Source organism: Convolutriloba macropyga, chromosome 5 (assembly GCF_964194025.1).
Source record: "Convolutriloba macropyga chromosome 5, txConMacr16.3, whole genome shotgun sequence".
Lineage (NCBI taxonomy): Eukaryota > Metazoa > Xenacoelomorpha > Acoela > Convolutidae > Convolutriloba > Convolutriloba macropyga.
The window spans coordinates 10,418,659-10,443,049 of NC_134472.1; the positions used below are offsets into that span (position 1 = coordinate 10,418,659).

Below are 24,391 nucleotides of genomic sequence, written 5' to 3' on the forward strand. Positions count from 1 at the left end.
ATTATTATTATTAATCGAACTGATGTTTATTTGCTCTTAAACGAAGTTTGAAACAATTGTTGTAAAACTGTGCCTTCTCATGCAAAATTGTGTTCGCCTCGTTTTGCAATTTTCTAGCATAATCCTTTCTCTAATTTGTTTTTTTTCTCGCTTGTGTTTGAATTTGTGCATGATCTCAATTGCTCTCACTCCAAAATAAATTTCGAAAGCTCTATCTCTAAATTAAATTGCCCCCGCTTATCGTTCGAGAGCAATTCATCTGAGTTTAATCGGCTCATGTTTATTACTTACGTTTGATAATTCTGAAATTAAGCTTTTTTTCTGTTTTTTTTTTCCAATGAATGTTTTCTCTGTAACTGTGTTTTTACCCTGTAGCTTATTATCTCGATTTATTTTCTTTTTTCGATGATTGTGAACGTTTTTGTCACTCAGAAGTAGATAGAGAAATCGAATATCTAATTATAAGTTTTGCTCTGTGATGATTATTATTATGATTATTAATAGAGTTGATGTTTAATTGCTCTCAAACGAAGTTTGAAACAATTGTCGTAAAACTGTGCCTTCTCGTGAAAAATTGTGTTCGACTCGTTTTGCAGTTTTCTAGAACAATCCTTTCTCTAATTTGTTTTTTTCACGCTTGACTTTTGAATTTCTACATGATCTCAATTGCTCGCATTCCAAAGTAAATTTGATTGCTAAAATTGAAAGTGATTATAAGCGATGGAGTATCAATAACCATATAAGGAAGTGAAAGCTTGGATGGTTCAAATGCCCTGGGGACTGTTTTTTTTGCATCGATAAAAATTTCGAAAGCTACATCTCTAAATTAAACTGCCCCCGCTTATCGTTTGGGAGCAATTCAATTTAATCGGCTTATGTTTTTTACGGCTTATGTTGTATTTCTTATGTTTGATACCAGTCTGAAATTAAGCTTTTTTTCTGTATCTTCCTATGAATATGTTCTCTGTAACTGTATTTTACCCTGCAGCTCTGTAGCTTATTTTCTTGAGTAGACGGAGAAATCGAATATCTAATTTTTTTTGCCGGAGTTTTATAGAACCAGAGTTTTAATTATGACTTAAGAAATGGGGCGCGGTTCCGTCTAGCCTTAAGCTCAATTAAAATTCTACGCAGGTTCAACAAAATTGAAACCTTACGTCAGTTTATTCCTTCTTTTTTCTGCCAAATTTTAGTTATTTGAAATCAGTCGCTTCTTTTTTGAAGTGTGCGGTTTATGCAGTAATTGGATGCTTTGCTTTTTTTAAAGTTCGGATGCGAATTTTTTGTGCCACTCAGATCAATTTGACCCATTTTTGTTTTTTCGTTTTGTAATTGGAGAATTGCCTCATTTTATGGTTCCTTCCAAACAGTTGAAGGAATTATATACAACTACTTGGTTAAATTTTTGATAGGATTGTGAAAAACTTGCTTTTTGCCTTCAATGCTTTGTTTTCTTTATTCCGATTTTAATTTAACCAAAAAAGCAAGCTCTCTTGACCTAAAGTTAAAATGGCTAGAAAATTCTACTGCTGGTTTTTCATTGTGCTTCCTAATATTCTAATAGTGTGCGTAAATTTTACTTATGTTTCCTTTTATATAATCCAATTGTAATGGTCTTTTAGTTATTTGCAGATTTTTCAAAACTGGTTGCCATTTTTTGGAGAACTAAGGATACCGAAAATACAGACATTAGCTTTCAAAATAATTTTGTATAAATTATTAATAGCACTCGAAAGAACTTGAAGCAATTATTGTAGCCATGTCTTGCTGATTTTTCGCTTCTAGGTTTTGTTCTATAATGTTCTTTCACTCACCGGAGTGGTCTTTTCCCCTAATATACTGTTCTATTTGTCTAAAATAGTGTACATAGTGCCAAAATTGCGTAAACGGCTCAATTTTATGGTTTGAAGACTAGTTCAACGTTGGAGGGATTTTTCCAGTTTTTCAATCATTGGAGGGTTTGTTCTGTTCTTAGTGAAGCATGAAAACATTCAAAACTATTAGAGGGTTTCTAATTTCTGCCTCAAGTATTACCGTTGCCTGGCCAACTCACTCAATTTTTTCAAACATATTCGTGTTTATTGTATTTTTGATAGCCAAGCTGAAGCTAGTACTCACAGAAGATTTTCAGGGCATTTAGTTGTACAAATTTATTGCGCAATTTAATCGGCAACCTCGTTTTATTTGTCAGTGAGTGGCTGTAAGGGATGTAAGAAGGTTTGTCCTGGTCATCAGTTTTCTTGTTTTTAGCTTATAGGTAAAAGGTGTTGATTTGGAAAGTTGGATTATCAAAAATAGTGCAATTAGTAAATAATTTGTAAAAATTTTTCAAAATTTTGTTTTCGTCCCACGTGTATATACGCATGAAGACAGGTTTCTCTAAGGAAAATTTTGAGATAAAGATTTGACGTAGCCTCTTGAAAGATATCAAAATGTTTTGGTGCCCGAGATTTACGGTGGCAAATAATTTGCCGCCGCCTCTGCAGTGACCTGTATTTTCTCCTCTTGTACTGTGACCTCAATTTTGTTGAGTGATTGTATTTCATGTAATTTTTCCTCTATTACTAAAGATAGTCTGTCGCGATAAAAAGACTTTTCCGGCTATGTTATCAATTTTGTTGCGTACATTTGATCACGCGCCAAGAAGTCATTTGCTTTGGTGAACTCTTTTGTTATTCCCTGAGTATGCGTTTTTTATTATTTTGGTCACCATTTTTTTCGTGACTTACCTCACTAAAACAATCACTTTTGCACTAACTTATGAAGTCTAAAGATAATTTGTAAACTACTTAAAATTCTCGAAATCAAGCAAACTAGATAATTATAATACTGTATAGTTGAAGTCATAGGTGTTTGAAATATGAGTGGAAAATAAAGAGAGAATTTGTAGTCAAAATCTCAATTTTTGAATCATTTTATCTTTGTTCTTGGTGGTCTTTTTTAAACCATGAGGCTCAAACAGTTTTTTCGTAGTTATTGTCCAGCAATCCGGCTATCTTTTAAAACTTAATCCTAGTTGTATTGAAAATCATATCAATTGACAGTGCTGTTTAAAAGGTAAGAATATTAAACTGTTTGCCTGATTATTAGTTGGGTTTTCCTTTTCATTTTTCCTAAGTTTTAGTTCTTGTTTAGTCCTCGAGATACAGCAATAGTAGCTTAAAATTGGGCTGCATTGGAAGATTTTCCCGCAGAAGCGTAAGTTTATGTTTTCTTGTAGACAGTCCTTTTTATTTTCATTTTTGGGCACTGTCTTTATAGTTAATGCTCGACGTTGCGCAAGACTCGTTGCAATTAAGTTCAATTCTATCCCCTTCCGAAGGCCATGGTGAACATTCTCTCTACGCCTCACTTCCTGCATGCAACAATGTAAAAGCATGTAATAAAAGGCCTTAAGCAGTGACGTAAACATCTGTTATCCCTTTGAGCCATAGTCTTATCTTGCTGCATTGTTTTAACTCTTGTTGCTCTTTTCACAAGTTGATGGACTAGTTTTTTAATTATTTCCTGCTTTACTGTTGTGTATTTCAGATAACTGTGCGCATTATACAATTCCGTTGTTTCACTTAAACGGATCTTGGAATTTTTGCGAGAACATAAAATTTATGCAGCAGCTGAATTATCTGAAGTGAATTGAGCGTTACTGTCAGTTTTTGTTGTGGGTTGTTATTTATTGATGATCAGCGAATTTGAAACGAACAATTTCAAATCTGTGCCAATAAATAATCTAAATCCACTTGAGCCAAATCAGCTTCAATCAGCATTCAGCAGCGGATATTTTTCTGAGACGTTCGATCCCCTCTGCACTGGTTTGAATGAAACAGTGATCCCACAGAGTCAAGGGAAAGATGTGAAAAATTCAGCTGATCCTAATTCATTCACGAAAGTTCCTCTCGACCACAAAAATAGCTCGTGGGAATCCCTCAATCAGATTAATGAGGATAATAATGTAACCGATTCTGAGAAAGTGGTCCGACCGACAACTTCATTACCTCCCGACTTGGTTAGTTTTGTGGTTCCTTTTTCAAACCATCGACGAACTTCGTCCAACGAGAACAATGAGTTCCACTCGGACAACGAAATGGCACCCTTAATGGATATGGATTTGATTCCTCGCGACTTGGTCGTCGAGAAGAATCTGAACCGGTTTCCAGACGACCCTGGATTCATGGAGACCATTCAAGATGCCCAAAATGCAATCGAACAAGGAATTCTTCCAGAATTGATAACCCAGGGTTCCAGTGGAAGCTACTTCGTTCGGAACACGGAACGTGAAATAATCGGGGTTTTTAAGCCAAAAAGCGAGGAGCCGTATGGAAACATGAACCCAAAGTTGATGAAATGGTTGCATAAGATGTGCTGTCCTTGCTGTTTTGGCAGAGGATGTCTGATCCCAAATCAGGGCTACCTTTCTGAAGCTGCCGCGTCAGTAGTTGACAAGAAGTTGCAATTGGGAATCGTTCCAAACACGAGGGTCGTCTGGTTGTCGAGCGAGTCATTTAACTATACCAAAATTGAGCGAGCAAAAAGCAATGTGAAGAAAAACATTATGGCGAAAACGCCAACTATTGGAAAGAAGTTTCACAGGTTAGGACTGCCGTCTAAAGTTGGATCGTTTCAGCGATTTGTAAAGGGTTATAAACAATCAGATCATTATTTACGTGTGTTTGCTTCTGAAGGTATTTCACAAGAAGGCAACAAGGCGTTTCAACTACAATTCGAACGATTAGTTGTGCTTGACTACATTATTCGGAACACGGATCGAGGGAATGATAATTGGTTGATAAATTACGAGCGCCCAAATCAGTCAAGTTGTAATAGTTCTGCCAGAAGTAGCCCTAGAAGTTCGATGAAGTTAACCCGTAATGCAAATAGTAGCTCCCAATTGGCCTCTCAGGCCGAATGTCACGATAACCGAAATGGTGGGAGTTCGGAACTCTTAGTAACATTCGGACCTGGCGGGGATAGCAGCCGAGTGCAATTTCACCCCACTAACGACTCGGCTGCGCGACCAATGAACCGAGAGCAGTCATTCACCCGACAAATTCTAGACCCGAAATCGAACGGACAGAATAACGGCAATATTACCTCAACTGATGTTAAAATAGCTGCCATTGATAACGGTCTGGCTTTTCCGTTTAAACATCCGGATAGCTGGCGAATGTATCCTTATCATTGGGTGTGGTTGCCATACAGTAAAACATCCTTTTCCCAGGAGACGCGAGATCAAATACTTCCCCTTATTAGCGATATGAACTTTGTGGAAGAATTGTGCAAAGAACTAGAAACGTTGTTCAGAATTGATTCCGGATTTGACAAGCGGATGTTTGAAAGGCAAATGTCGGTGCTTAGAGGGCAAATTTTGAACCTTAGTCACGCCCTGAAAGAGGGCAAAAGTCCCCTGCAGTTAGTCCAGATGCCACTGAGCATTGTGGAACGTGCTAGCTCCAAGAACCACAACCTGCCTCTCAATAGTCATTCCAGATTACCGGCTGGTGCCACTGAGGATAATAGAAATGCATCTGGTGGAAGCAATGGTGGAACCAACATAGGAGGAGGTGGAAGCGGTGGAACTGCAGTTGGATCGGCTAAGGCTAGAATCAGACATTTCAGTGATCAATTTAGTCAATCATTTCACAAGAAGAAGCCATTCTTCTCATGGTGGTAACCCACGTACACTTTGTGCAGAGATAAATTGTCCTCTCCCGCAAATTTTCCTAGGAATTAAATTTAGTGTTATTTGATCAGTGTTTCAGAATCATAATCCCAAATTCAAATTTACCAGCCAGAGAATACATATTCTTTCATTGTGATACCTACTAAAAATTTTAAAATCAGTACTTTCATAATTGAATCTTAATTCTTTGGAAAATTGTTGGTGGGAACTGTTTTGTCTGCTTGTTGGTTAATCGCAGATATAAATATTGATTCAATATATGGACTCATTTCTGTATCTCTTTGTTAATATGACATCGTGTTTAGCTTTTTAGAAAACTAGAATTTCTTTATTGGAAGTGCGTATTTTGGTACCAATATGATCCGTATGCTCTGTTAATTTTGGGGTAGCACTGAGAAATTAGTCCAACATTTTATTTTGGTTATGCTCTTTACTTTACGGTAGCACAAATATTTACTTGTAGTACTATGGAAAAGTTGAACTTTGCTTCTAATTCAATGAATTTATTAGTACTGATTGACAATAAATGTGAGCATAGTTTAAGCGGCCTTTTTATATGTAAAGTGCTTGAAGTCATGCAAAAATTGTCTCGTTAATTTAAAGTTATTTTCTGAAAGTTTTTTTTTCAAAAGCTTTGAATAACAACAGTACGTGAACAAAAAACAAACGGGGGATTGTATCGTTGTATTTTCAAATCGCGTGTAAGTTTGCACATTTGGATTTAGAATATTGGACCAATTTTGACCAAATGTTCTTTTGATCGCTGTTCTCTGCGTTATGTCAATTGTAATATGAACTGTGGTATTATATAAAGTAGAGTAGATGGCAACATTTCACTCTTCGGTTTAAAGTACATTACGTGACAGATATTTGCTTGCTGAAGGTCATCGGGTCATTTGGGTTAAAGATCAATGTCATCTCGTATGTCTGATTTTGACATACGGCTTCTTGTTGACTAAATCAACGGGGGACAGGTATTAAATAGCGTCTGTATTTTTGTATCACGAGATTCGATTAATACAATTATGATTGCTAGTGAATTTGTTAAATTGTATTAGATTTTGCTTTTCGGGGTGACCTGAAGTATCTTCAATTCTATTTTGCTATCTTATAGTTCTGTTTTGTCGGTTTCAGATTGTTTTGAATTGATTATCATATCACTTGGGATTATTTCACCATTGTTACTAGTGATTAGACCTTGATTAGAGTGGTTTGGAAAAAAAAAGAGCAGCAATGCCGGAGGAGGTACCAAAAGTGACCAAATTCATGTTGAGCAGTCTTTCTGGCTGTATGGCAACAGTCATTGTACAGCCTATGGACTTAGTCAAAAACAGAATGCAAGTGTCGGGTGAAGGTGGGGGTGCGAAGACCCACAAATCCTCATTTCATGCCATCAGAAGTATCCTAGCATCGGAAGGATTCCTAGCCTTTTACAATGGCATCGGGGCAGGTCTATTACGACAGGTATTGTACACTGGAACTAGATTGGGCATCTACACTTCACTCTTTAGCCAGTTTACCCGCAATGGGAAGCCGCCCTCATTTGGTGAAAAGATGGGAATTGCGGCAACTGCTGGATCGATAGGAGCTTTCGTGGGCACTCCGGCAGAGTTGTGTCTGATCAGAATGACCACAGATAGAAGCTTACCCTTAGCTGAGCGCAGAAACTACAAGAACGTGTTTGATGCTCTGTTCAGAGTTGTCAAAGAAGAAGGTGTCACTACACTGTGGAGAGGTAAGGAATGACATGGCTACTTCGACTACCTTAAAATCAAATGTATTGCACCAGGATTACAGCCAGCTTTGGTCGCAGTTGTCAAATTTTACTTTTGATGAGCTTATTTGCAATTGCTCACAAACCATTGTTGTAGCAATTAGAGCTCGCTCTTGGTCTTAGTACGATTTTCTCATTCGTCTCATTGATTTGGTTTTACATTTCAAGAAATTTGAAATCTATCGGTGGCTGTCTTTTCGCAATCCGGGAACTGATTACAATGCTGCCGTAAATCGAAGAGAGGTATTGGATTGGAGTTTTAAATCAATTATTTGTACATATTTTAGGCGTGATTTGCGCCAAAACAGAAACACAACTTTACAAGGAGAATGAGAAAATAGTGATTGAGCGCAATTTTTTTACATTCGACAATTAAACTTCGGTTTTCTCTTTGCTTCTGAATATTCGGTTGAATTTTTTTGAATTGCTTACTTAAGGAGATATTGCGTATTTAAGGATTGTCTTTGCTATTAAACGAAATTTGAAGCATTTAATGTCGTGTTTTTATGCCAAATTTTTGCTCGACTGGTGAGACTTAACGAGTGACTTTAACATCCTTGATTTGATGAGCTTGCGTGCTTCTTGTTTTTTCTCATTGTTTTTCTCTCATTGAACATTTGGGGCTTTCCCATTAAAGCCCTCCATTATGGTATATTTTCCATGATTGGGGGGGGGGGGTATAGGTTATCTGATCTCTAATCTGGGGGGGGGGGCTATAATTGGAAAGACCCGAACATTTTAAGCAGCTGAAATCAATTGACGGTAGTTAAAAGTCAAATGAAAATAGTGTGCCAAAAGTGTTATTTTTGATCTTCACAGTGGTCTAAACCCCCTAATGGCGTCGTTCGAACGCCATTAGTGATTTTTTGCCCCTGGAATTAGCAAAAATGATCAAACTCCCCTCAAGTTGTTCGAGAGCAATTGTTTCGACATTATTAGGTTATATTTCAGGCTGTTTTTTACGTTGCGCAGATTGGGTTTAAAAGATTTATTTTAGCTTTCAATTGCGTTATTGTATCGTTTTTGGCGCGAAGTTTAAGTTTTAGAGGCATTTTTACTCAATTATTTAGTTGCTAGTTTTTCGCCATTGTTTATTTAAATTTTGCTTTTGTTTGGCGTTCAGTCATTGAATCCTTTCTTTAATCGAAAGTCGGAATTCGAAATCAAAACAAGGTTTATAATTATAACACTCGAACAGATCAAAGAGCAAAATAGGGAGCGCGAGTAGTATGCTTAGAGTTATTCTTGTCTGAAAATGAAACAGCAGAATGTACATAGTGTTTTTATGTTCACGTGCAGAAGTGTGACATTTCGTTTTTTTAAGATTGTCGTTTTCTGCAAATGATTTCAAGGGCATTCCTAGGCAGGCTAAGGTCTAAGTGATTTCGGTTTTGTCAATGGCACATGTTATATTTTTTAGGGTGTGTTTTGTTCTTTTTCGTCAGTCGGTTTGTCTTAATCTAATTGAGTTCGGGTGCGAAGTTTGTGCGAGTTACTTTGTTTGAGTGTCCAAATTGGAAATTATTGGGAGTTACGTCTTGAAAATCAATTCAAAATCAATTCGGGAACTGATTACAATGTCTTGAAAATCAATTCGGGAATTGATTACAATGCTGCCGTAAATCGAAGAGAGGTATTGGATTGGAGTTTTAAATCAGTTATTTGTACATATTTTAGGCGTGATTTGCGCCAAAACAGAAACACAACTTTACAAGGAGAATGAGAAAATAGTGATTGAGCGCAATTTTTTTACATTCGACAATTAAACTTCGGTTTTCTCCTTGCTTCTGAATATTCGGTTGAATTTTTTTGAATTGCTTACTTAAGGAGATATTGCGTATTTAAGGATTGTCTTTGCTATTAAACGAAATTTGAAGCATTTAATGTCGTGTTTTTATGCCAAATTTTTGCTCGACTGGTGAGACTTAACGAGTGACTTTAACATCCTTGATTTGATGAGCTTGCGTGCTTCTTGTTTTTTCTCATTGTTTTTCTCTCATTGAACATTTGGGGCTTTCCCATTAAAGCCCTCCATTATGGTATATTTTCCATGATTGGGGGGGGGGGGGGGGTATAGGTTATCTGATCTCTAATCTGGGGGGGGGGGGGCTATAATTGGAAAGACCCGAACATTTTAAGCAGCTGAAATCAATTGACGGTAGTTAAAAGTCAAATGAAAATAGTGTGCCAAAAGTGTTATTTTTGATCTTCACAGTGGTCTAAACCCCCTAATGGCGTCGTTCGAACGCCATTAGTGATTTTTTGCCCCTGGAATTAGCAAAAATGATCAAACTCCCCTCAAGTTGTTCGAGAGCAATTGTTTCGACGTTATTAGGTTATATTTCAGGCTGTTTTTTAAGTTGCGCAGATTGGGTTTAAAAGAGATTTTTATTAGCTTTCAATTGCGTTATTGTATCGTTTTTGGCGCGAAGTTTAAGTTTTAGAGGCATTTTTACTCAATTATTTAGTTGCTAGTTTTTGCCATTGTTTATTTAAGTTTTGCTTTTGTTTGGCGTTCAGTCATTGAATCCTTTCTTTAATCGAAAGTCAATCGAAAGTCGGAATTCGAAATCAAAACAAGGTGTATAATTATAACACTCAAACAGATCAAAGAGCAAAATAGGGAGCGCGAGTACTATGCTTAGAGTTATTCTTGTCTGAAAATGAAACAGCAGAATTTACATAGTGTTTTTATGTTCACGTGCAGAAGTTTGACATTTCGGTTTTTTAAGATTGTCGTTTTTTGCAAATGATTTCAAGGGCATTCCTAGGCAGGCTAAGGTCTAAGTGATTTCGGTTTTGTCAATAGCACATGTTATATTTTTTAGAGTGGGTTTTGTTCTTTTTCGTCGGTCGGTTTGTCTTAATCTAAATGAGTTCGGGTGCGAATTTTGTGCGAGTTACTTTGTTTGAGTGTCCAAATTGGAAATTATTGGGAGTTACGTCTTGAAAATCAATTCAAATAACCCCCAGAAAATCGACGCAATAAGATATCATTTTTTAATATTGCAACAATATTTTTAGATCTCATTGTTATCATTTGTATTTTGAGGCTGAAGGTCTGGGAAGCTATCGCAACTATTTTCTGTCAATCTTTCTGCTATGTTTATCATTCCTGTCAGGCCCCTATTTCGTCCCTCATAGTTACGTGATGATTTTCCTTTAAATATCCATAAATAAGTGCTATAATTTATTTCATATTCAAATAGATGTCAAGACCATATATAGCCAGTATTTCCATCTAGGCCTGTAACCCCTAATTTGTTTATGTTTATTAGAAACAACCGCAGATTGACAGTTTAATGATAAACATATCAAGTGCCTAAAAGCCTCAATATTTACCTTTTTGAGTTCCCTGACGATGAATTCGCATAATTGGTAAATAACTTTACGAGAAACTATGTATTTGGTGAAGTAATTGTTCTGATAAAGTAGGTGCTAATACGGAACTTGTATATGTACGTAACAAACATCAAGAGACGTACAAAAGCCGGAAATTGCCCAACTTTTAGATCAGTAAATATTTACGAAGGACCAATACAACTCAAGGTACAGCTCTGCGGAACTGCGGTCACCAGAACACCGGAGAACCAACCTAGTAGTCAGTCGACAATAAAAACTCAACAATAATCTTGAAACTTTTTATTCTGTCTCTAAAAACTTTGCTATAATTTCTGATTATATAATTAAAGATTGAACTGGAAAATTTGTATAAAATTTTAAGTTAAAACAGGCTTCCTTAGAGCTTAATAGCAACCAGATAAAGCTTTAAGATACAAGGCAATTAGTAATTATTTCACGCATTCTAACCGCTCAGTAAAAGCCTATTACTAGCTAAATTTATTCAAAATATATCTACTAAAAGTCGCACTGTGAAACATCCAAATAAGTCCTTTTAAAATGACAATTATTCACATTATTTACTGCTAATATTAACCTCAGAAAAACCATGAGGAACACGCTAAAAATTAGTGCGTAACATGGTGACAGGAGTTATGAACTATTTCCCAGTTTAACGGACCGAAATTCCGATTAATTGTTTGATAAATTTGACAATTTCGTTTATTTGATTCTCTTCTTTATTTCTTTCACTTCATTACCTCAAGAATCTTCAGCCAGCATTCAACACTCCATTTTCCGAGCAAGGCGATAATGCAAGGTGGTAGTTAAAAGTCAAATGAAAAAAGTGTGCCAAAAGTCTTATTTTGATCCACACAGTGGTCTAAACCCCCTAATGGCGTCGTTCGAACGCCATTAGTGATTTTTTGCCCCTGGAATTAGCAAAAATGATCAAACTCCCCTCAAGTTGTTCGAGAGCAATTGTTTCGACATTATTAGGTTATATTTCAGGCTGTTTTTTACGTTGCGCAGATTGGGTTTAAAAGATTTATTTTGGCTTTCAATTGCGTTATTGTATCGTTTTTGGCGCGAAGTTTAAGTTTTAGAGGCATTTTTACTCAATTATTTAGTTGCTAGTTTTTCGCCATTGTTTATTTAAATTTTGCTTTTGTTTGGCGTTCAGTCATTGAATCCTTTCTTTAATCGAAAGTCGGAATTCGAAATCAAAACAAGGTTTATAATTATAACACTCGAACAGATCAAAGAGCAAAATAGGGAGCGCGAGTAGTATGCTTAGAGTTATTCTTGTCTGAAAATGAAACAGCAGAATTTACATAGTGTTTTTATGTTCACGTGCAGAAGTGTGACATTTCGTTTTTTTAAGATTGTCGTTTTCTGCAAATGATTTCAAGGGCATTCCTAGGCAGGCTAAGGTCTAAGTGATTTCGGTTTTGTCAATAGCACATGTTATATTTTTTAGGGTGTGTTTTGTTCTTTTTCGTCAGTCGGTTTGTCTTAATCTAATTGAGTTCGGGTGCGAAGTTTGTGCGAGTTACTTTGTTTGAGTGTCCAAATTGGAAATTATTGGGAGTTACGTCTTGAAAATCAATTCAAATAACCCCCAGAAAATCGACGCAATAAGATATCATTTTTAATATTGCAACAATATTTTTAGATCTCATTGTTATCATTTGTATTTTGAGGCTGAAGGTCTGGGAAGCTATCGCAGCTATTTTCTGTCAATCTTTCTGCTATGTTTATCATTCCTGTCAGGCCCCTATTTCGTCCCTCATAGTTACGTGATGATTTTCCTTCAAATATCCATAAATAAGTGCTATAATTTATTTCATATTCAAATAGATCTCAAGGCCATATATAGTCAGTATTTCCATCTAGGCCTGTAACCCCTAATTTGTTTATGTTTATTAGAAACAACCGCAGATTGACAGTTTAATGATAAACATATCAAGTGCCTAAAAGCCTCAATATTTACCTTTTTGAGTTCCCTGACGATGAATTCGCATAATTGGTAAATAACTTTACGAGAAACTATGTACTTGGTGAAGTAATTGTTCTGATAAAGTAGGTGCTAATACGGAACTTGTATATGTACGTAACAAACATCAAGAGACGTACAAAAGCCGGAAATTGCCCAACTTTTAGATCAGTAAATATTTACGAAGGACCAATACAACTCAAGGTACAGCTCTGCGGAACTGCGGTCACCAGAACACCGGAGAACCAACCTAGTAGTCAGTCGACAATAAAAACTCAACAATAATCTTGAAACTTTTTATTCTGTCTCTAAAAACTTTGCTATAATTTCTGATTATATAATTAAAGATTGAACTGGAAAATTTGTATAAAATTCTAAGTTAAAACAGGCTTCCTTAGAGCTTAATAGCAACCAGATAAAGCTTTAAGATACAAGGCAATTAGTAATTATTTCACGCATTCTAACGGCTCAGTAAAAGCCTATTACTAGCTAAATTTATTCAAAATATATCTACTAAAAATCGCACTGTGAAACATCCAAATAAGTCCTTTTAAAATGACAATTATTCACATTATTTACTGCTAATATTAACCTCAGAAAAACCATGAGGAACACGCTAAAAATTAGTGCGTAACATGGTGACAGGAGTTATGAACTATTTCCCAGTTTAACGGACCGAAATTCCGATTAATTCTTTGATAAATTTGACAATTTCGTTTATTTGATTCTCTTCTTTATTTCTTTCACTTCATTACCTCAAGAATCTTCAGCCAGCGTTCAACACTCCATTTTCCGAGCAAGGCGATAATGCAAGGTGGTAGTTAAAAGTCAAATGAAAAAAGTGTGCCAAAAGTCTTATTTTGATCCACACAGTGGTCTAAACCCCCTAATGGCGTCGTTCGAACGCCATTAGTGATTTTTTGCCCCTGGAATTAGCAAAAATGATCAAACTCCCCTCAAGTTGTTCGAGAGCAATTGTTTCGACGTTATTAGGTTATATTTCAGGCTGTTTTTTACGTTGCGCAGATTGGGTTTAAAAGATTTATTTTAGCTTTCAATTGCGTTATTGTATCGTTTTTGGCGCGAAGTTTAAGTTTTAGAGGCATTTTTACTCAATTATTTAGTTGCTAGTTTTTCGCCATTGTTTATTTAAATTTTGCTTTTGTTTGGCGTTCAGTCATTGAATCCTTTCTTTAATCGAAAGTCGGAATTCGAAATCAAAACAAGGTTTATAATTATAACACTCGAACAGATCAAAGAGCAAAATAGGGAGCGCGAGTAGTATGCTTAGAGTTATTCTTGTCTGAAAATGAAACAGCAGAATTTACATAGTGTTTTTATGTTCACGTGCAGAAGTGTGACATTTCGTTTTTTTAAGATTGTCGTTTTCTGCAAATGATTTCAAGGGCATTCCTAGGCAGGCTAAGGTCTAAGTGATTTCGGTTTTGTCAATAGCACATGTTATATTTTTTAGGGTGTGTTTTGTTCTTTTTCGTCAGTCGGTTTGTCTTAATCTAATTGAGTTCGGGTGCGAAGTTTGTGCGAGTTACTTTGTTTGAGTGTCCAAATTGGAAATTATTGGGAGTTACGTCTTGAAAATCAATTCAAATAACCCCCAGAAAATCGACGCAATAAGATATCATTTTTAATATTGCAACAATATTTTTAGATCTCATTGTTATCATTTGTATTTTGAGGCTGAAGGTCTGGGAAGCTATCGCAGCTATTTTCTGTCAATCTTTCTGCTATGTTTATCATTCCTGTCAGGCCCCTATTTCGTCCCTCATAGTTACGTGATGATTTTCCTTCAAATATCCATAAATAAGTGCTATAATTTATTTCATATTCGAATAGATCTCAAGGCCATATATAGCCAGTATTTTCCATCTAGGCCTGTAACCCCTAATTTGTTTATGTTTATTAGAAACAACCGCAGATTGACAGTTTAATGATAAACATATCAAGTGCCTAAAAGCCTCAATATTTACCTTTTTGAGTTCCCTGACGATTAATTCGCATAATTGGTAAATAACTTCATGAGAAACCATGTACTTGGTGAAGTAATTGTTCTGATAAAGTAGGTGCTAATACGGAACTTGTATATGTACGTAACAAACATCAAGAGACGTACAAAAGCCGGAAATTGCCCAACTTTTAGATCAGTAAATATTTACGAAGGACCAATACAACTCAAGGTACAGCTCTGCGGAACTGCGGTCACCAGAACACCGGAGAACCAACCTAGTAATCAGTCGGCAATAAAAACTCAACAATAATCTTTAAACTTTTTATTCTGTCTCTAAAAACTTTGCTATAATTTCTGATTATATAATTAAAGATTGAACTGGAAAGTTTGTATAAAATTCTAAGTTAAAACAGGCTTCCTTAGAGCTTAATAGCAACCAGATAAAGCTTTAAGATACAAGGCAATTAGTAAGTATTTCACGCATTCGAGCCGCTCAGTAAAAGCCTATTACTAGCTAAATTTATTCAAAATATATCTACTAAAAATCGCACTGTGAAACATCCAAATAAGTCCTTTTAAAATGACAATTATTCACATTATTTACTGCTAATATTAACCTCAGAAAAACCATGAGGAACACGCTAAAAATTAGTGCGTAACATGGTGACAGGAGTTATGAACTATTTCCCAGTTTAACGGACCGAAATTCCGATTAATTCTTTGATAAATTTGACAATTTCTTCGTTTATTTGATTCTCTTCTTTATTTTTTTCACTTCATTACCTCAAGAATCTTCAGCCAGCATTCAACACTCCATTTTCCGAGCAAGACGATAATGCAAGGTGGTAGTTAAAAGTCAAATGAAAACAGTGTGACAAAAGTCTTATTTTGATCCTCACAGTGGTCTAAACCCCCTAATGGCGTCGTTCGAACGCCATTAGTGAATTTTTGCCCCTGGAATTAGCAAAAATGATCAAACTCCCCTCAAGTTGTTCGAGAGCAATTGTTTCGACATTATTAGGTTATATTTCAGGCTGTTTTTTAAGTTGCGCAGATTGGGTTTAAAAGAGATTTATATTAGCTTTCAATTGCGTTATTTTATCGTTTTTGGCGCGAAGTTTTAAGTTTTAGAGGCATTTTTACTCAATTATTTAGTTGCTAGTTTTTCGCCATTGTTTATTCAAGTTTTGCTTTTGTTTGGCGTTCAGTCATTTAATCCTTTCTTTAATCAAAAGTCGGAATTCGAAATCAAAAAAGGTTTATAATTATAACACTCAATCAGATCAAAGAGCAAAATAGGGAGCGCGAGTACTATGCTTAGAGTTATTCTTGTCTGAAAATGAAACAGCAGAATGTACATAGTGTTTTTATGTTCACGTGCAGAAGTTTGACATTTCGGTTTTTTAAGATTGTCGTTTTTTGCAAATGATTTCAAGGGCATTCCTAGGCAGGCTAAGGTCTAAGTGATTTCGGTTTTGTCAATAGCACATGTTATATTTTTTAGAGTGGGTTTTGTTCTTTTTCGTCGGTCGGTTTGTCTTAATCTAAATGAGTTCGGGTGCGAATTTTGTGCGAGTTACTTTGTTTGAGTGTCCAAATTGGAAATTATTGGGAGTTACGTCTTGAAAATCAATTCAAATAACCCCCAGAAAATCGACGCAATAAGATATCATTTTTAATATTGCAACAATATTTTTAGATCTCATTGTTATCATTTGTATTTTGAGGCTGAAGGTCTGGGAAGCTATCGCAGCTATTTTCTGTCAATCTTTCTGCTATGTTTATCATTCCTGTCAGGCCTCTATTTCGTCCCTCATAGTTACGTGATGATTTTCCTTTAAATATCCATAAATAAGTGCTATAATTTAGTTCATATTCAAATAGATCTCAAGGCCATATATAGCCAGTATTTCCATCTAGGCCTGTAACCCCTAATGTGTTTATATTTATTAGAAAGAACCGCAGATTGACAGTTTAATGATAAACATATCAAGTGCCTAAAAGCCTCAATATTTACCTTTTTGAGTTCCCTGACGATGAATTCGCATCATTGGTAAAAAACTTCATGAGAAACTATATACTTGGTGAAGTAATTGTTCTGATAAAGTAGGTGCTAATACGGAACTTGTATATGTACGTAACAAACATCAAGAGACGTACAAAAGCCGGAAATTGCCCAACTTTTAGATCAGTAAATATTTACGAAGGACCAATACAACTCAAGGTACAGCTCTGCGGAACTGCGGTCACCAGAACACCGGAGAACCAACCTAGTAGTCAGTCGACAATAAAAACTCAACAATAATCTTGAAACTTTTTATTCTGTCTCTAAAAACTTTGCTATAATTTCTGATTATATAATTAAAGATTGAACTGGAAAATTTGTATAAAATTCTAAGTTAAAACAGGCTTCCTTAGAGCTTAATAGCAACCAGATAAAGCTTTAAGATACAAGGCAATTAGTAATTATTTCACGCATTCTAACCGCTCAGTAAAAGCCTATTACTAGCTAAATTTATTCAAAATATATCTACTAAAAATCGCACTGTGAAACATCCAAATAAGTCCTTTTAAAATGACAATTATTCACATTATTTACTGCTAATATTAACCTCAGAAAAACCATGAGGAACACGCTAAAAATTAGTGCGTAACATGGTGACAGGAGTTATGAACTATTTCCCAGTTTAACGGACCGAAATTCCGATAAATTCTTTGATAAATTTGACAATTTCTTCGTTTATTTGATTCTCTTCTTTATTTCTTTCACTTCATTACCTCAAGAATCTTCAGCCAGCATTCAACACTCCATTTTCCAAGCAAGACGATAATGCAAGGTGGTAGTTAAAAGTCAAATCAAAACAGTGTGCCAAAAGTCTTATTTTGATCCTCACAGTGGTCTAAACCCCCTAATGGCGTCGTTCGAACGCCATTAGTGAATTTTTGCCCCTGGAATTAGCAAAAATGATCAAACTCCCCTCAAGTTGTTCGAGAGCAATTGTTTCGACATTATTAGGTTATATTTCAGGCTGTTTTTTAAGTTGCACAGATTGGGTTTAAAAGAGATTTATATTAGCTTTCAATTGCGTTATTGTATCGTTTTTGGCGCGAAGTTTTAGGTTTTAGAGGCATTTTTACTCAATTATTTAGTTGCTAGTTTTTCGCCATTGTTTATTCAAGTTTTGCTTTTGTTTGGCGTTCAGTCATTGAATCCTTTCTTTAATCGAAAGCCGGAATTCGAAATCAAAACAAGGTTTATAATTATAACACTCAAACAGATCAAAGAGCAAAATAGGGAGCGCGAGTACTGAGTTATTCTTGTCTGAAAATGAAACAGTAGAATTTACATAGTGTTTTTATGTTCACGTGCAGAAGTTTGACATTTCGTTTTTTTAAGATTGTCGTTTTTTGCAAATGATTTCAAGGGCATTCCTAGGCAGGCTAAGGTCTAAGTGATTTCGGTTTTGTCAATAACACATGTTATATTTCTTAGAGTGGGTTACGTTCTTTTTCGTCAGTCGGTTTGTCTTAATCTAAATGAGTTCGGGTGCGAATTTTGTGCGAGTTACTTTGTTTGAGTGTCCAAATTGGAAATTATTGGGAGTTACGTCTTGAAAATCAATTCAAATAACCCCCAGAAAATCGACGCAATAAGATATCATTTTTAATATTGCAACAATATTTTTAGATCTCATTGTTATCATTTGTATTTTGAGGCTGAAGGTCTGGGAAGCTATCGCAGCTATTTTCTGTCAATCTTTCTGCTATGTTTATCATTCCTGTCAGGCCTCTATTTCGTCCCTCATAGTTACGTGATGATTTTCCTTTAAATATCCATAAATAAGTGCTATAATTTAGTTCATATTCAAATAGATCTCAAGGCCATATATAGCCAGTATTTCCATCTAGGCCTGTAACCCCTAATGTGTTTATATTTATTAGAAAGAACCGCAGATTGACAGTTTAATGATAAACATATCAAGTGCCTAAAAGCCTCAATATTTACCTTTTTGAGTTCCCTGACGATGAATTCGCATCATTGGTAAAAAACTTCATGAGAAACTATATACTTGGTGAAGTAATTGTTCTGATAAAGTAGGTGCTAATACGGAACTTGTATATGTACGTAACAAACATCAAGAGACGTACAAAAGCCGGAAATTGCCCAACTTTTAGATCAGTAAATATTTACGAAGGACCAATACAACTCAAGGTATAGCTCTGCGGAACTGCGGTCACCAGAACACCGGAGAACCAACCTAGTAATCAGTCGGCAATAAAAACTCAACAATAATCTTTAAACGTTTTATTCTGTCTCTAAAAACTTTGCTATAATTTCTGATTATATAATTAAAGATTGAACTGGAAAGTTTGTATAAAATTCTAAGTTAAAACAGGCTTCCTTAGAGCTTAATAGCAACCAGATAAAGCTTTAAGATACAAGGCAATTAGTAATTATTTCACGCATTCGAGCCGCTCAGTAAAAGCCTATTACTAGCTAAATTTATTCAAAATATATCTACTAAAAATCGCACTGTGAAACATCCAAATAAGTCCTTTTAAAATGACAATTATTCACATTATTTACTGCTAATATTAACCTCAGAAAAACCATGAGGAACACGCTAAAAATTAGTGCGTAACATGGTGACAGGAGTTATGAACTATTTCCCAGTTTAACGGACCGAAATTCCGATAAATTCTTTGATAAATTTGACAATTTCTTCGTTTATTTGATTCTCTTCTTTATTTCTTTCACTTCATTACCTCAAGAATCTTCAGCCAGCATTCAACACTCCATTTTCCAAGCAAGACGATAATGCAAGGTGGTAGTTAAAAGTCAAATCAAAACAGTGTGCCAAAAGTCTTATTTTGATCCTCACAGTGGTCTAAACCCCCTAATGGCGTCGTTCGAACGCCATTAGTGAATTTTTGCCCCTGGAATTAGCAAAAATGATCAAACTCGCCTCAAGTTGTTCGAGAGCAATTGTTTCGACATTATTAGGTTATATTTCAGGCTGTTTTTTAAGTTGCACAGATTGGGTTTAAAAGAGATTTATATTAGCTTTCAATTGCGTTATTGTATCGTTTTTGGCGCGAAGTTTTAGGTTTTAGAGGCATTTTTACTCAATTATTTAGTTGCTAGTTTTTCGCCATTGTTTATTCAAGTTTTGCTTTTGTTTGGCGTTCAGTCATTGAATCCTTTCTTTAATCGAAAGCCGGAATTCGAAATCAAAACAAGGTTTATAATTATAACACTCAAACAGATCAAAGAGCAAAATAGGGAGCGCGAGTACTGAGTTATTCTTGTCTGAAAATGAAACAGTAGAATTTACATAGTGTTTTTATGTTCACGTGCAGAAGTTTGACATTTCGTTTTTTTAAGATTGTCGTTTTTTGCAAATGATTTCAAGGGCATTCCTAGGCAGGCTAAGGTCTAAGTGATTTCGGTTTTGTCAATAACACATGTTATATTTTTTAGGGTGTGTTTTGTTCTTTTTCGTCAGTCGGTTTGTCTTAATCTAATTGAGTTCGGGTGCGAAGTTTGTGCGAGTTACTTTGTTTGAGTGTCCAAATTGGAAATTATTGGGAGTTACGTCTTGAAAATCAATTCAAATAACCCCCAGAAAATCGACGCAATAAGATATCATTTTTAATATTGCAACAATATTTTTAGATCTCATTGTTATCATTTGTATTTTGAGGCTGAAGGTCTGGGAAGCTATCGCAGCTATTTTCTGTCAATCTTTCTGCTATGTTTATCATTCCTGTCAGGCCCCTATTTCGTCCCTCATAGTTACGTGATGATTTTCCTTCAAATATCCATAAATAAGTGCTATAATTTATTTCATATTCAAATAGATCTCAAGGCCATATATAGCCAGTATTTCCATCTAGGCCTGTAACCCCTAATTTGTTTATGTTTATTAGAAACAACCGCAGATTGACAGTTTAATGATAAACATATCAAGTGCCTAAAAGCCTCAATATTTACCTTTGAGTTCCCTGACCATGAATTCGCATAATTGGTAAATAACTTCATGAGAAACTATGTACTTGATTAAGTAATTGTTCTGATAAAGTAGGTGCTAATACGGAACTTGTATATGTACGTAACAAACATCAAGAGACGTACAAAAGCCGGAAATTGCCCAACTTTTAGATCAGTAAATATTTACGAAGGACCAATACAACTCAAGGTACAGCTCTGCGGAACTGCGGTCACCAGAACACCGGAGAACCAACCTAGTAATCAGTCGACAACAATAATCTTGAAACTTTTTATTCTGTCTCTAAAAACTTTGCTATATTTTCTGATTATATAATTAAAGATTGAACTGGAAAATCTTTATAAAATTCTAAGTTAAAACAGGCTTCCTTAGAGCTGAATAGAAATCAGATAAAGCTTTAAGATACAAGGCAATTAGTAGGTATTTCACGCATTCGAACCGCTCAGTAAAAGCCTATTACTAGCTAAATTTATTCAAAATATATCTAAAAATCCCACTGTGAAACATCTAAATAAGTCCTTTTAAAATGACAATTTTTCACATTATTTACTGCTAATATTAACCTCAGAAAAACCATGAGGAACACGCTAAAAATTAGTGCGTAACATGGCGGCAGGAGTTATGAACTGTTTCCCAGTTTAACGGACCGAAATTCCGATTAATTCTTTGATAAATTTGACAATTTCTTCGTTTATTTGAATCTCTTCTTTATTTATTTCACTTCATTACCTTAAGAATCTTCAGCCAGCATTCAACACTCCATTTTCCGAGCAAGACGATAATGCAAGGTCGTAGTTAAAAGTCAAATGAAAACAGTATGCCAAAAGTCTTATTTTGATCCTCACAGTGGTCTAAACCCCCTAATGGCGTCGTTCGAACGCCATTAGTGAATTTTTGCCCCTGGAATAAGCAAAAATGATCAAACTCCCCTCAAGTTGTTCGAGAGCAATTGTTTCGACGTTATTAGGTTATATTTCAGGCTGTTTTTTAAGTTGCGCAGATTGGGTTTAAAAGAGATTTTTATTAGCTTTCAATTGCGTTATTGTATCGTTTTTGGCGCGAAGTTTAAGTTTTAGAGGCATTTTTACTCAATTATTTGGTTGCTAGTTTTTCGCCATTGTTTAATTAAATTTTGCTTTTGTTTGGCGTTCGGTCATTGAATCCTTTCTTTAATCGAAAGTCAATCGAAAGTCGCAATTCGAAATCAAAACAACGTTTATAATTATAACACTCAAACAGATCGAAGAGCAAAACAGGGAGCGCGAATACTATGTTTAGAGTTATTCATGTCTGAGAATGAAACAGCAGAATTTACAAAGTGTTTTTATGTTCACGTGCAGAAATTTGACTTCCGTTTCTTAAGATTGTCGTTTTTTTGCAAATGATTTCAAGGGCATTCCCAGGCAGGCTAAGGTCTAAGTGATTTCTGTTTTGTCAATAGCACATGTTATATTTTTTAGAGTGGGTTTGTTCTTTTTCGTCAGTCGGTTCGTCTTAATCTAATTGAGTTCGGTTGCGAATTTTGTGCGAGTTACTTTGTTTGAGTGTCCAAATTGGAAATTAATGGGAGTTACGTCTTGAAAATCAATTCAAATAACCCCCAGAAAATCGACGCAATAAGATATCATTTTTAATATTACAATAATATTTTTAGATCTCATTTTTTTGGTTTGTATTTTGAGGCTGAAGGTCTGCGAAGCTATCGCAGCTATTTTCTGTCAATCTCTCCGCTATGTTTATCATTCCGTATTATGATTAAAATTTTGAATTGTTTTCTTTTCATATTGAAATAGCATCTGTTACGGCTCATGGATGTGCTGATCTGCATAAATCAAGTTTCTCTTGCACGTAAATTATGAAGAATAGAGAAAAGATTTAAATTGGTGTGAAATTCTATCGTCCTCTAAATAAAACAGTTACTTCAATGCTTATGTATATAATATTCTGAGAATTTTGCAGTGTTCCAACAAGCGTGACTCAAAAACTTGAAGAACGCGAAAATTTAAAAAGGCATCAAACGTTGGGTCAACAAAATCAGAAAATCTAAACAACAAAATTGAAAAACAGCTTTTAGTAATGAGCAAAAAGTTTGCCATTAACGATCGACGAATTTGTCAGGCTCATGCTTTTCGAGAAACATTTGAGAAAATCAGACCATCATCAGTTTGTCATTTGTGATTCGTAAATTATCTGTACTTTTGTAGGTTTCGTCTACTTTCGTCGCATATAGAGCGCTTTAGAGAGCTGTGATCATTATATTGGTCGTCGACTGACCTAAAAACTGAGTGCATCCTGGGTAATGTTAAATTCGTCCTCAATCAAAACGTGAAGTGGAAAGGCATTGGAGATGTGAGCACAACTATCTTATCTTAATAAGATTTATTCATTCGTTCTCTGTATTTCAATATAACGCTCTATCAATGTGAATCTTCTGTTCTCCTTCAATTCTGACAGAGGTCAAATGTGTCCATTTTTCGATGTCAATTATGTCAATTGGAGTTTTTAGGTTGTGGTCCAACAGTGGGCCGGGCAGTGGTGGTGAACATAGCCCAGCTGGTCTCCTACTCACAATGCAAAGAGATGCTGATGAAAAAGACAGACTACTTCAAAGAGGGAATCGTCACCCATTTCGTAGCAAGTATGATCTCAGCACTGGTCACAACTTTCGCATCTCTGCCGGTAGATATTGCCAAAACTAGGCTCCAAAAGATGAAAATTGTAAACGGAGTGCCAGAGTACAAGGGCTTTGTGGACGTTTTCTCCAGAATTGTAAAGAAAGAGGGAGTTTTTGCCTTATGGAAAGGATTCACGCCCTACTACGCCCGTCTCGGACCACACACTGTCCTGACGTTCATATTCTTAGAACAGCTCCTGAATGTCTACAAGAAAACAATGGGCATCAAGTCCAGTTCTTCGAGTTTATGATCATTGAACCCTTGAACTATTATTGATTGCTCTCAAACGACCGACGTTTAGCAATTATGTTAGTCCTCCAGTCTTTTCAAATGCGGTTCTTGCCGTCCCGTAATGCACACCCTAATGCTAGCAGCCCTAAGTCCCAGCTGGCTACTACCGAAGCTGGCCGTTAACGTACGCTGGTCGTTTGAGAGCAATTCGAACGACGTTAGTCGGTTATGTTTAAATACTAACTGAGCTTAAACTTGATTGCTTAATATAAAATGTGAATCCATTAAAATGTATTCTTTCTATTTAAATCTTAATGACAACGTTGACAATCTGGTACTTTCGCTCATTTTAGATTGACTTTGATCTATATTGTAGTAACTCTGGTTTTAGTTTGTTGATGAAATCGTTTTATGAGATCATGATCATAAGAAACTGAATGTGATTGTAAATTTCTTAATTTAAAATTTTTGAATCGTTCTTTCTATATGCGCCAAAAACCGCAAATTGTCGTGAACACGGAGATTGTTGGAACTTTAAACAGTTTTTCAAGGAGTTAACAGAAAGTAATTAATTGCTCGCAAGTAACTTTAGCGCAACTATATTAGTCCTGTCGGTATTTTTGCGCAATTATTTAAGTGGATGCTCTCTAGAGTGGACTCCTTGCGTTGATACAAATTAGTTGATACGAATCAGATTGATATTCTATCATCAGTCTGATTCG

At 35.5% G+C, this 24,391-nt stretch overlaps 2 protein-coding genes across 2 annotated transcripts; both read left to right on the plus strand.

The window, feature by feature from the left end:
* The first annotated feature begins 3,487 nt into the window (after positions 1 to 3,487).
* On the plus strand, positions 3,488 to 6,293 carry LOC142339126 (phosphatidylinositol 4-kinase type 2-alpha-like). The gene has a single exon (XM_075388871.1). It carries the CDS (start codon positions 3,677 to 3,679, stop codon positions 5,666 to 5,668), a length of 1,992 nt encoding a protein of 663 aa, XP_075244986.1. The 5' UTR covers positions 3,488 to 3,676; the 3' UTR covers positions 5,669 to 6,293.
* Positions 6,294 to 6,772: 479 nt separating this feature from the next.
* Positions 6,773 to 24,146, plus strand: LOC142339784 (mitochondrial 2-oxoglutarate/malate carrier protein-like). The gene is made up of 2 exons (XM_075390044.1): positions 6,773 to 7,412; positions 23,270 to 24,146. Exons 1-2 carry the CDS (start codon positions 6,911 to 6,913, stop codon positions 23,686 to 23,688), a joined length of 921 nt encoding a protein of 306 aa, XP_075246159.1. The 5' UTR covers positions 6,773 to 6,910; the 3' UTR covers positions 23,689 to 24,146.
* Positions 24,147 to 24,391: the final 245 nt, after the last annotated feature.